A 13,922-nucleotide genomic window follows, 5' to 3' on the forward strand; every position below is an offset into this window, starting at 1 on the left:
AAACAACAAAAGTTTTTCTTTTCCCCTTTATGTAGTCCAGATACTTATTCACTCTTCCAATATCTAAAGTAACAGGCCTTCCCTAGGTGAGGGGCACTCTTCTATAGAGCACATCTCTCACTGAGGAAGATCTAGCATTCAACAGACACTTGCCTTCCCTGGGAGCAGCAGTGTCTTGCTTCCAGATTAATAGTGTGAGACTAGGTGAGCACTATGGCTCTTCCTGTCTTCCATGGGAATTGAGACTGCTCTGGACCGAGCACTTGTTTAAAACAGAGACCCCCCTGGGAATTCTACTTTTAACAGTGGTAAGAGTTACAACAATAATGAAAGTCAGACATTTTGGAGATTTTTCTTCCTCGTGTTACTTGATCATTTATGGCTGAAGACTGTGCACTCTTGATTATCCTAGTGCCTGTTGGAAAGAATTTTAAAATGTGTCATGAACAACATGCATCCTGCTGACATATACAATTACAGTACAGTGTTCCTGAACACCGTGCTTAGTGATAGTGATACAACCGTATGACCTGACCTCGTGCTCTGTTCAGATGGAGAAGAGAACAGGACACTTCCAGTAATGGTTTTAGCATGTATTTACTAAAGTAACTTTAGACTTGAGGCAGAGAGGTAGCTTTAAATTAGTTTCATTAAAAGAGTTTTTCAATGAGGCAAAATGCCTACTAGATAGACCCTTATTACTAATTGCTAACTTATGCTGCTAACCCTTACTATACAATTCCAGCAACTGGCTGGCACTCGGAGCTCTCACTGACCTCGGTAGAAGTTCTTCCTGAGAGAGGATTGCTAGATTGTGCGAGGGAAAATCATCAGCAACAATTACACTGTGCGTGTGTGTGTGTGTGTGTGTGTGTACGCGCGCGCATGTGAGAGAGAGTTAGATAAAAAATATGATTTATAACTCTGGGTGCATCTAGACGAGATGCTTACTGCACAGTAGCTCATTACTACGGCACAGTAGCGTTGCTGGGCATGAACTGTGATGCGATGTTACTGCCCAGTAGTAACGAGCTATCCACAGTAGTAACGAGCTACTGCACAGTCAGCATCACCAGCCAACTGTGCCAGGACGCTACTGCACAGTAATGTCGGTTACTACCCGGGCATTTAGTACTTGGTCATGCAAGTACTAAATGACTGTGCAGTAACAGCTGCACAGTGGGCATCCCGTGTAGATGCACCCTGTAAATGAGTGGGATGGAGTAAATAAAATTTAAGTTAGTTTTAGCAGCCCAAGAGCAGTTCATAGGAGCAGAGAAGGGAGGCATAGGGATACATAGAACAAAATACAGAGTTGTTGGATGTCAAAGTACTTCTTTAAGTTAGAAAACCCATTGGAGCTTTTTCCAGTAAAAGGCCAAAATCACCTGACCTCTGGCAATCAGGCTTTACAAACAGACAATCATGAATTTATAGCAGCTATTCTGTGCACCACTGTGTTTGTTTAGAGATATACTCAATAAAATCACAGTAGCCAGGATGTTCTTTTTAGAAAAAAAATAGAAGGCTGCATCCTAATGCCATAGTTAGGCACTTGAATAAGGGGCCTGTTTTTGCAAAGGACTGAACAGAGTTCAGTGAAAGTTGGACAAAATCTTGTGTGTCAAACTCTGCTTCTAGGTGATTTTTCAGTTAAAACCTTCCTAACCTGCAAGCGAATCCTGCAGATTAATCTATATTCTTTCCTAATATCCTCTCCTTGTTCCCTCTCTTTTGTTCAGTGTCCAAGCAAAACCTATGACCCGCTTATAAAATCTACCCGAGATTTTCCGGATGATGTCATTAGTTTTATCAGACGTCATCCACTGATGTACAAGTCAGTTTACCCGGTGACTGGAGGACCTGTATTTACAAGGATCAATGTTGACTACCGACTGACACAGATTGTGGTGGATCATGTTATGGCAGAAGACGGTCAATATGATGTTATATTCCTCGGAACAGGTATGTGAAAGCACTCTTGTTATATTTCTGCATGGGCAATAATGCTGAACAGTTAAAAAGGATGAAGAAGATCATTTGAGACCTTTTTCATTAAGAATTTTTCCATTAGTTTCACTAGGATCTGAATTAACCCCTTCATCATTGCCACATGGGTTACAGCCAGAAGAGGAAAATAGGTGCTTAAAATGGGATGCAGGCAGGCTTTAGGCATCTAAGTCCCAATCAACAATTCAGACCACATCCATCCCCCCAAGTCAGCAGTTCTCTAACCCTGAAGGCACCTTAAACATCCTAGGAACTTTCCAAGCTCCCTAGGTCTCTACATTGCATGCATCTGAACTTCCCAGTCTGAGCAGCCAGGTGCCTACGTCCTACCTTCTCACCAGCATCCCCTGAAGGACACAATCCAGTAATAATTTGTGGAGCATGGCTCTCACACAGCAAGAGGACCAGCCACTTTCAGTTTTGCTGCCATGCCTTTCCATGCATTTTACATTACAGATAAATAATTCTGACAGAATGGACCTTAAAACTGAAGTCTGAACTCCCATTAAATGCACTGAATTACAGAGCTAGGTTTTTTACTTGGCTGCCGTCCTGGCCCCATGGACCTTGACTAACACCAGTACAAGCTTTCTGCTGAGCCTGGGATTGCCACCAAAAACCAAGGCCCAATCAGTCATTCCTGGTCTGCATGGGCCCAATCCCAAGCAGTTTGACAGTAGAGAGAACTTAGGTAGGTCCCAAATGCAAACCCCAGTGCCATTCTCAGGCTCTTCTGAGACAGCATGGGGATGCTCTTGGGAGATATCCAAGCGGGTTATATTACCTACTAGGGCTGCATGAAGCTTTGGTCCCTGATTTGATTCGGTAGGCATTTGGCCTGATTTGGTGGCTGAATCGCCAAATCTGAATCAAATCAGAGGATCTTTTAATCTCTCCAAATTGATTCAGGGTGATTTGGACATAAAGACAGCTTTAATGTTTTTTCTACATATCTCTGGGTAGCAGGGGCTTCTGATCGCTGCAGTGCTGAGGCAGATGGAGCATCCCACAGAAGCATGGAGGGCTCGCTCTCCAGCGCGCTCGACAGCAGACCTGGAAGTGGACCAGAAGCACTTCTGGGCCTACCGGGGAGCATGCTGGGGGGGGGGGGAACTCATGCTTCCTGGATCTGGGTGGGGGGCACCTGGGGTTCCCCTGCAGCTGATTGCCAGGCTGGGGAGGGGCATGGGGGAGGCCAAGTGCACTCCCCGACAGACCCAGGTTCGCTCCACCTGCCCCAGCATTGCAGCAATCACAAGCTGTACCTGCTACCTCAAGGTATGTAGAAAAACTTTTAAAGCTGTTTCATAGTTTCATAATTTTTAGGGTTGGAAGGGACCTGAGCAGATCATCAAGTCCAACCCCCTGCCATGGCAGGAAAGGATACTGGGGTCAAACGACCCCGGCTAGGTGATTATCTAGCCTCCTTTTGAAGACCCCCAGGGTAGGAGCCAGCACCACTTCCCTTGGAAGTTGGTTCCAGATTCTAGCCACCCTGACTGAGAAGTAGTGCCTCCTGATGTCTAGCCTGAACCTACTGTCAGTCAACTTATGGCTGTTATTCCTTGTTACTCCTGGTAGTGCTCGGGGGAACAGGGACTCTCCCATTCCCCTCTGGTCCCCTCTGATAAGTTTATAGATGGCCACCAGATACTCTCTCAGCCTTTTCTTGTGGAGGCTGAACAGGTTCAGGTCCCGTAGCCTCTCCTCGTAGGGTCTGCCCTGCTGTCCCCGGATCAAGCGAGTGGCCCTCCTCTGGACCCTCTCCATGTTGTCCACATCCCTCCTGAAGTGCAGCGCCCAGAAGTGGATGCAGTACTCCAACTGCGGCCTGACCAGTGCCTCATAGAGGGGGAGGATGACCTCCTTGGACCTGCCCGTGATGCATCTGTGGATGCATGACAAGGTGCGGTTGTCCTTACTGACCGCATCCCCACATTGGCGGCCCATGTTCATCTTGGAGCCTATAATGATGCCAAGATCCTTTTCTGCCTCTGTGCTGACAAGAAGGGAGTTCCCCAGCCTGTAGGTATGCTACTGGTTCTTCCTCCCCAGGTGCAGTACCCTGCACTTGTCAGTATTGAATCCCATCCTGTTCTCATCCGCCCACCCCTGTAACCTGTCCAGATCTAGTTGTAGTCTGTCCCTCTCTTCTCGCCTGCCCACTTCTCCCCACATCTTAGTGTCATCTGTGAATTTGAACAAGGTGCTTTTCACCCCCTCGTCCAAGTCGCTGATGAAGATGTTGAACAGTGCGGGCCTGAAGACCGAGCCATGGGGGACCCCACTGCCCACAGCCCTCCTGGTGGAAAATGACCTGTCCACCACCAGTCTCCTGGTCTCAGCTATGGTATCATGGGCAAGAAAACAGAGAAAATCTGGTGGAATGCTTAGCCCTACAGAGCTATCAATTTGCTCCCTCCCCTAAGAGCTGATTTCATTAAAAAAATATCATGAAGTGTCTTCTGTGAGAGCGGGATAAAGTGTGCTGGATTTTATTGCAAGAAAGGACTTTATTGTGGTGTGTTGTCATGTTACACACTGAATATAAAAAGCACTGCCTTAAAGCATGGAAGATCTTCATTGAACAAAGTCTTTTTGATAGGAATCAAAAGAAGAAAGTAACCACAACACTTTCAAAAAATAGCAAAAACCTTAAGCTTTAAATGGTTTTGCTACAGCTGAAACCTATGCATGCACACATCTGTTAGCAGGTTGAAAATGCCAGAAAAATATTAAAAGAAAAAATTTAGCAAACATTCAAAAAAGGTAAATTTGAGGCCAAACACATCTCTGCTATCATTTCAGTTTAGTCTAGAAGTTGCCCTCAGGTTTTTGCTATTTGCCAGTATTATAGCTTCTCTTAAAAAATAAAGTTATCAAGAGATCAACAGTTATACTCCCATCAGGTTAGCTATTACTATATATTACAGGCCCCTAGTTCTTCAATATATTTTTTCTGTACTGTAGAGATTTCAAATCAGGTAGTGAGCAAGCAGGCACTAGGTGGCAGTCCTCATTTGAACAGAAAAAAATTATTAGCTGCAGTCTTGTTACTTAAAGTGGAGCTTTTTTTCCAAGCACATGTTTTTATTCCATTTTATATTTTAAATTTGTCCTGTGGAAAATCAGAGTGAAAGATAATATTTCAAAGATTATATAAAAATGCACCAATTACTCAGAAGGTTTTGGTCAGCAGTAGATTGGAAGCTTAAAATATGCTTGAATGCATTCAGCACTCGTAGAGAATTTAGAAATGCTTCCTATTATGTACATATTTTGTAACATCAGCCTGTTGTAGCTCCACATTCTTTGCTAATTGTGCTCAAATTATTAACAGGAAGGCAGTGATGTTATCTGAACTTTGTGTCAGTAATTCCATCTTCTGCAGTTTGGAAAACCAAGAACCCAGAAATAATTCTTTACTTTCAAATCCATTCTCTCTCTTTGCGATACTACACAAAGTATTTATCACTGGATAGACTTGTCTTTCCCATCACTTGTATATCCCACATGCACAGGACCTGTGCCTTCAATAGTTTTTAATACTTTTTTGTTAAGGCAATGTGAGATAACCCAATGTTGACAAGAACTATGTAAAAAGATGTTGGTAATTAGTAAATTCAAGAGAAACTGAAGTTTCAGATCAACTGAAATTATCTGTGGTTGAAGGTGAATGGAGTGAAAAGTTTTAGCTGAAAGCTATCAAATAGAGTAAATGTTTCTATTGCAATGCTTTTATATGAAATAAGCACCATTTTTTTCATTTTGAAACACATTTCAAATGTACCTGCTATTTAAAAAAAGGTTTGGTTTAAGTTGAAAGAAATGTTTATTTCCCCCCCCCCACCCCCCATCCTCCGTGCACACCATGCTTCAGTCACCAAAACTAAAAATCCATCATGTTCATAGGACCTACCACCCCCCCCCCCCCAAAGAAATGACATCCCACCCGCAGAATTGCAGGGCAGAATTAAACCCAATTCTCAAAAGTGATTTTCAAGTATAAAAAAACAAAACAAAAAAACCCCCTCTTTCCTGTGAAGTTTGAGAAGGGCTGCAACTCCTGCTGAGGTGAAAACCTAAGTCACAAAGACTCCAAGTTACAGTCAGTGGCAGAGGTGGGGAGAGAACTAACTTTACCTCTCATGTCTGCACCTCAACAGGTTGAAGAGTATGCACTTGAGTACATCAAGATTTGAGATCTTAAATAACTGTCTATATTTCTTTTAAAAGTACTTGTGCTTGTGTTTCAAACACATTATATACTGTAAGTTGGTTATATAGTCGTTAAGCCCCCCCAATCAGCAAAACACTGTAGGACTTTAAGCTCTGATCTGTGCTATGTTTGAAGAAGGATGGTCCAGTGACCAAAGGCTTGATAGACTGGTTCAATTCCAGCTACATTACAGGCTTCCTGAATGTGACCTTGGGCAAGACGGTGAGACTCCCTGTGCTTCAGTTCCCCATTATAAAGTAAGGAAAATAACCTAGCTACCCTCACAGGTGTTCTGTTATGATAAATACACTAAACACTGAGGTTGTCATATACTAGGTTAATGAGGACCATGCACATTCCTAAGACAGCTAGCTGCCTTTTCGAGAGCAAAGTCCTGGATATGTGGAACATGATCTATGGTCTGAGTTTCTTTTTTCCTCTTTAGAATGAAAACATTTGTGAAGAAGAATTGATATGAAGCCAGTCCAAAAGAGTAAAAGGCTTAAATACCCCAAAATACCACTAGTTTTACACTACGTTATTGCCTTCTTTTCAGATCTAGGGACAGTTCTCAAAGTTGTGAGTATTACCAAGGAGAAGTGGGTAAAGGAGGAAGTAGTCCTGGAAGAGCTGCAAATATTCAAGGTAAACTTTAACATTCATTTTAGATAGAGCCGGAGTTTAATATCCTTAACTTCAGCCTGTCAGACTATTTGCTTATTAAAAGTAGTTTAGGTTCCAAATGGATGTTATATTTCATTTTAAGTGCTTTTTGAAAAATCAAGGGAATTCAACCAAAACCAGTCTGACTTTGTAAGTTTAATTGTGACTTACTGATTGTTGGTGTTTGTTGTCTCCATGCCATAGCTTCTGGAGTCACCTGGTTTCTTTTTACAACAGCTTTCTGGTTATCGTGTTTATGGAGAAAGAACTTGAAAATATGAACCATAAAGTATCATAAAGCAGGAGACAAATAAAAACAAAGAGTTTAGTCAGTGTGTGTGTGTGTGTGTGTGTGTGTGTGTGTGTGTGTGTGTGTGTGTGTGTGTGTGTAATATCTCATAATTGGGGAGCAGACGTTAGTTCATGAGTTTTGAGCGTTTGACAGTAGATTCTTAGAAGAAAAGTCACTGACATTGAGCTAATTTATGTACATGGATTCCATATTAATAGTCTTACACTGAGCCAAATTTTGCTCACTGTTACACCAAAACAAATGCTGATTAATAGTGCTAATTGCTTTGGAGATGTTCTGGATTTACACCAGTGTAGCTGGGAACAGAACATCTTCAGCCAGTTGATTTTTGGATTTAATTGTTTCTTTCTTATTCTTTTTTTTTCCAGTCTCCCTCAGTTCCCCTGTTATTCTGTAAGGTTCCCCTACTCTTATGTTTCTCATTTCTGGTCTGCTCTCTCCCTACCACCTCATCTTTGTCTTTGTTCTCTTTCATGCTGTAGTGAAAACTCACAAGTATGAGGATCTTAATCAAAGTTTTTACCCCAAAATAATTGAGTGAGTTTGAAACAGGGCACCACAAGTTCACCCAGCACACTCTGTAAAAATACGTTTACAGAGTAAATCACCCCACATGCCTTTGGATGCCTCATCTATACGATGAGAACATTCTTGATTTAAAGGTTCTCCATGTCATCTTTCTGCTGCCATGGACACCAATTATAAATATCACTTTGAAAATACCAAGATTGCTCAATGGGCTGCCAAGTAATCAGGAGGTTCAGTACGTGCACCAATTTACTGCATTCTTAAAATGTAACGTCAAGGGCAAATGTGCCATATCATATTTAATACCAAAGGGTTGGGTTTTTTTTCTCTGCTTAGCAGACTTTCCTCCACTTCAGAAATGTTATCTCTATGTTCTTTAAGAAAATACAGAAAATTGAAGGAGGAAGGATGACTGCAAAGCATTCTTTCCCCCTTCTCCCACCCTCCCCAGGCAATCAAAATTAAACAATAGGCTTAGACATATCTTATTCTAGTAGATGTTAGGTGATACAGGAGAATAGGAATTGGCAAAGCTTTCCCTGATTTCAATAAAAGCAAAATTCATTGGATGCAGAAGAGCAGCTTGTATCCCTCAAGTCTCGTTTAAGCCTTTAGAAAAGTGCTTAATAGGAACTAAAGTTGATACATAGACCCAATGCTGCCCTCCCTCCCCCCTCCACCCCAACAGGACGAATTGCAATCTGTTTGAAGAAAAACCAATTTGCTTGGAAATAACAAAGAATATTTACCCATGTGTATTTTTGGAACTAGGTATTTGATTATTTCTGATCTTTTTTTTTCATACCTACCTAAACTAAGTTGATTTGTAGTTTTATTTATTATGTTGTCAGAGAGATGTTCAGATCTTTTTTTCTTTTTAGTTGTGATAGAAATAAGCATACATGAATAGCTTTATTGACACTTATATATTCATTTTTCAGCATCCATCAGTTATCTCAACTATGGAGATTTCCCTGAAGCAGGTAATTTGCCACTTTGTTTAATTAACAATAGTAAGTTTAGGGTTTTCTGAGTGTCTAGCTTGTTGCAGGTGACATCTATTGCCTGCTGGCTGTGCTTTTAAAAGCTTTGTCAACACTAGCTGTATATGGGGAAATATATATATGAAACCTAGTTTGCTTGCACAGTTCACATTTGCCTGCAAACAGTAGTTTGTGTTCCCAAACTGGTAATTTATTCATGGAAACAAAACCTTTAGTCATATGCATGTGGGATTTGTGAATGAAGCTGATACGTACACAGACACAATAAAAGTTTGGCTCAGTATAATTTATCAGCCTAACAAGAAATTATCTTCATTTTATTATTGGCCATAATAGTCAAGAGATTTCATTGAGATCAGGGCCTCAGTAGGTTAGGTTCTTTACATGCATTAAGAGAGAGTCCATGTTCTTTGTGCTTACAGTCTATATAGGCAGGTCATGCAAAGAATGGGAGAAAGGACATATTATCACCATTTTATATATGGGAACTGAGGCACAAAGGTGTACCATATTTCATAGTGCATAAGTCAACATGGTGTATAAGTTGACCCTATTTTTCTGATCCAAAAGTTAGGAATTTCATAGATCCAGTGTATAAGTCAACCTAACCTAAAGTTCATCACGGGGGCACAGAAGGGAATTGGTGAGTATTTATTCACCAAGGCGCCCCCGGGGGTTACAAGAAATAATGGCCATGAGCTAGCAGAGAGCAGATTTAGACTGGACATTAGGAAGAACTTCTTCACAGTTCGAGTTGCCAAGGTCTGGAACGGGCTCCCAAGGGAAGTGGTGCTCTCCCCTCCCCTGGGGGTCTTCAAGAGGAGGTTAGATGAGTATCTAGATGGGGTCATCTAGACCCAGCACTCTTTCCTGCTTATGCAGGGGGTCGGACTCGATGATCTATTGAGGTCCCTTCCGACCCTAACATCTATGAATCTAACTTTTTGGATCAGAAATATGGGGTCAACTTATACCAGCCGCTACACACCCTCACTGCGGGCTGGGCACCCTTACTGCAGGCTGGGCACCCTCACTGTGGGCAGACACTGGGGTACACATGTGTCAGCACTACTTGCAGGGGATGGGGACAGGCTCAGCACTAGGCTGGTATGGCCCCATCCCCTGTGAACAGCTCTATGCCAGCCAAGCACCGAGCATGGTGCTGCTCGCAGGGGATGGGGCTACGTCAGCTGAGCAGTGAGCCTGGCCCTGCCTGCTGCAAGTGGATCTGCCAAATGCTGATCCCAGCCCTGTCCCATTCAAGCATTGCTGGGCTTGGTGCTTGGCAGGTGCAACCGGGTGCAGTGCTCAGCAGTGCCGCCCACTGCAGACAGGGCCTAGCTCAGTGCTTGGTTGGCTCGGCACAGGCAGCCCTGTTTGCTGGGATGGGGCCATGCCAGCTGAGTGCCGAGCTTAGCCCCATCCCCGTCCCCATCCCCATCCCCTACAAGCATCTTTAGACTCGGCATTCAGCTGGCGCGTCCCCATCCCCAGTGAGCAACACTGCCTAGGCCATGCCAGCTGAGCACTGAGCCTGATGCTGCTTTTAGGGGATGCTGATACGGTGTATAAGTCAAGGTTGAATTTTAAGAGTTAAAAATTGGACTTCAAAACTCGACTTATACACCATGAAATACAGTAATATTATTTGCCCAAGTTAACCCAAATGTCCTGATTATTAATCTGGTGTATTAACATCAAAACCATCCTTCTTATCAAATTATTAAAACACAAGTTGCCCTCTCTGGGACTTGCTGCTAATTTTGGATACTCTCCATTTATATTAACAGTTATAGTCCTTTTTGTGCCATAACCCTCTTCTGCCATCATGTTTCCTGGAATTGATGGAAACTTGCCAGTGCACGGAGTGTCCTGAGAAACATTTTACACTGAATGAGGAATTCTCTTTCATTCTGTAAAATCTGGGGCAAAGTTGAAAGCCAGCAACTGTGGTATTGAAGCAAGGAACATTTAAAAGAATTGCTTAAAAGTTGCTCCTAATTCATTTGCTTTGCCTACTTTGCAGCAACAATTGTACATTGGTTCCAAAGACGGATTGGTTCAGCTCTCATTGCACAGATGTCACACATATGGGAAGGCTTGTGCAGACTGCTGCTTGGCCAGAGACCCATATTGCGCTTGGGATGGAAACTCATGTTCCAGATATGCACCCACTTCTAAAAGGTAAGAAAATGGACAGTGTTTCTATGAAATATCCACCCACTCATATATTTCCCATTGAGAAAAATGGGAGCACTTTTGCATGTTTGTAACATGTCATTTAACTAAAATGAAGACATAACTTTGGCCAGGTATTCTACTTCTGTTGGGAGAGCTTAGAGGACACTGCACCATTTAATCATGTGAAGTTATAATGGTGAAACTGCAACTAGTGTAACCAATTCATTGTTTTATATGTGACATTCTTTGAGATGCAGATTGTAGCTGGTTTTATATAAGTGTACAAAGGGAGTAATGCAAACAGCTTTGTGCACTTCTGTTCATGCACTGAGGCTAAACTCATGTGGAGTTTAATGTGAGGCAGAATGTGTCTGCTTTAAGCTAAATGGCCCAGAAATCATAGCCCAAGGACATCATCATTCAGTAATCACTCTATGCAGGTCAACCACTGCAAGGAGACAGGGAGCTGCATTATGGTTATGTAAGTGCCATGTTGACTGCCGGTGACTGCATTTGCCTCCCCAAAGGAAAAGGAGTTGAGGTGTGAACTCATCCTAACCACCAGCTAGCAGAATTGAGCCAGCACAGAGGGGATGTCTACTGTACTCCCTCTACAAGGGTGGCTGAATTTCTGATGTGACGTTAGACGCCCCTCTTGGAACGCCCAAATTCTTGAAGTCACTCGTACTGGATCTCTTCCTTCTCCTTTAGATGATCCTACAGGAAACACTCGCAACAAGGTCCACGGTTGAAGTCCTTATAGGCAGCTGAATGAGAATTTTTCTTGCCTAGAGATTTCAGGACTAGGGCCTAAACAATTGCACAAGCTATTGTAGTACGTGAGTCATGGGTCATTGTGTCACACGTCAAGGAACTTTATACGTTTTACCTTAAGCCAAAGTAAACTAGAGCAAATTCAGAGAAACATAAAGGAAAAGAGAAAACTGTTAAGGGTCAGTAAAAAGTCAATCACCCAGGCAGCTTGTGGAGGGCAATCTTGTTCTTATTCCTGTGGATGAGGATATGGGGAATGAGGGTTTATTCATTTAAAAAGATCCTCAGATTGATGGACAGGTCAACAGCATGGACAAATTTACCTTTTAACTGCTCTAAAGGGGAGGGAGACCTGCTACTAGGTAGCATGTGTCAGCTGTTGCACCTGCATCCTCCTCGAGTGATATAAGTGAACTAAGTAGTCCTAACTTTGACCCTGAGGAAAGTTGCAGTGGTTTTGCTACATTTTCCTCTCTGTCGAATCATGCAGATTTAACAGCTGCATCATTACCACTTGTAATCAGTGGTCTTTGATATCAAGGCCAGTGTTGTGTCTGTCTATGTACCATTGTTTTGTGAGAGCAAGGCTGAAGGAGGAGGACTTGGTGAATGTCCTTGTGCCTCCTCCTATAGGGTAGTTACTCGTGACTTGTTTCCTTCAATTCAATCTAGTTATTTGGCATGGTGTGCTTCCAGCATATCTAATCTCTTTCTATGATGGACTCATGACATCAAGAGCCTACTTATGCTTTGCACTTTTGTAAGGTTTTACTCCTATCTGACTTACTGTATGACCTTGAGGATGTAGCATCCTCTCTGTGTCTCAGCTTCCCAATTCTGAAAAAATAAAATAATATATGTATCCTCTTGAGATCTGCAAATGAAATACAGTAGAAAGCCAAGTATGATGAGTAGGATTTTAACAAAAGCAAGCCTGAGTCACAAAGAGGTAAATAATGTGTTTAAAGCTCCATAAGCATTTAAGAATAGTAAAGAAATCATGAATTCTGACTGAGGCCCTTACTTTGTTCATCTGTACATAAAGGTCCCATATCCATACTTTCTGGCTCCTGGCTAGAGCAAATTAAGATTCAAAGCAAACCATAAATTTTCCCCTTTGCTTATGTTGTGGTTGATTCTCTAGTCAACAATACACAGTGTTGAACCGTGTAGGAATGTGGTCTGCCGAACCTTTTCATGATATGGCACACTGAGTGTTTTGACCAAAGATAATCAGCCTTAAGACCTGCCATTGGACCTGACAGAGCTTGTAATGCAGATTTAGCCATTCTTTCTACCCCTAGATTGCTCTCGGCCTGTTCTAGGTAGATATCCCTCTTCACAGTGGTTTCCTTAAATCACGGGCCTGTCTTTTTATGCCTATTTTACAAATCTCTCCCGGCCACATGCCGCTTTGAGGGCGAGGCTGGTTTTAGTTAGGGTTGTAATTGCCAGCAATAGGGTGGGAGCACTGCGGTCTCACATCTGCTGAGCTCCTCTGTAGTTTGTTGCTGAATTCCAGCAATTATGTCTGAAGTGTTACAAATTTTCATGCTCTTCCCATAGGAGAGCTAGGAGGCAAGATGTCAAATATGGAGACCCAGTTGCCCAGTGTTGGGATGCGGAAGACAGTAAGTACTTGCCCTTCTCTTTGTAACAGTGTGTGCTATCTGTCCATCTGTCTGTTTGTAAACACTTGTGGAATTAGGTCTCAGGAGAGATCAGGGCAGTTAATGCTTATGCAATTACAATCCCTAAACATTTACTCTACGTATAGCCCTTGTTCAGCAATTAAACTCTCTGAGTCAAGGGAACTTAGAAGAAAAAAATAAAACAGACTCACTTATACATCCCACGGGAGAGAGACACATATAGAGGGGAATAATATGGCTGAGGACACATGCACCTTCACCTCACCATGAGTATATGCAAGCACTGCCACTCCCTTGCAGAGTATTCGGGTAAAGGGGAAAACCAAGCAAGAAACCCCAAAGGAGGAAACAGGAAATACTCCTTCTTCCTCCCTGCCTCCCTACATACACTTGACAGAAGTCCCAAACCTCGGCTTCAGCTGCCAAAACCATCCCGTTTCCCCTTCTCTGCAGCTACTTAAACACTCCTGTTATTAACACGGACCTACACCCACCCCTGTCAAGAAACCCCCCTCTTTTGGCTGCCAAAGTGTCTGGCTCACACTTTTGGCAAGGACAGCAGTTCACTTACAGTGTGC

General features: G+C 42.7%; 1 protein-coding gene across 5 annotated transcripts in view; it reads left to right on the forward strand.

Moving 5' to 3' along the window:
- The window catches only part of SEMA3D (semaphorin 3D), a 210,241-nt gene that overhangs the window by 175,950 nt on the left and 20,369 nt on the right, over nucleotides 1-13,922 (forward strand). For all 5 annotated transcript variants that reach the window (XM_059725809.1, XM_059725808.1, XM_059725810.1 and 2 more), the window contains 5 exons: nucleotides 1,743-1,965; nucleotides 6,786-6,874; nucleotides 8,675-8,716; nucleotides 10,764-10,921; nucleotides 13,259-13,323. In XM_059725809.1, the coding sequence (XP_059581792.1) occupies nucleotides 1,743-1,965; nucleotides 6,786-6,874; nucleotides 8,675-8,716; nucleotides 10,764-10,921; nucleotides 13,259-13,323 (577 nt within the window). The remainder of the gene's footprint in view (nucleotides 1-1,742; nucleotides 1,966-6,785; nucleotides 6,875-8,674; nucleotides 8,717-10,763; nucleotides 10,922-13,258; nucleotides 13,324-13,922) is intronic.

Source organism: Alligator mississippiensis, chromosome 4 (assembly GCF_030867095.1).
Source record: "Alligator mississippiensis isolate rAllMis1 chromosome 4, rAllMis1, whole genome shotgun sequence".
Lineage (NCBI taxonomy): Eukaryota > Metazoa > Chordata > Crocodylia > Alligatoridae > Alligator > Alligator mississippiensis.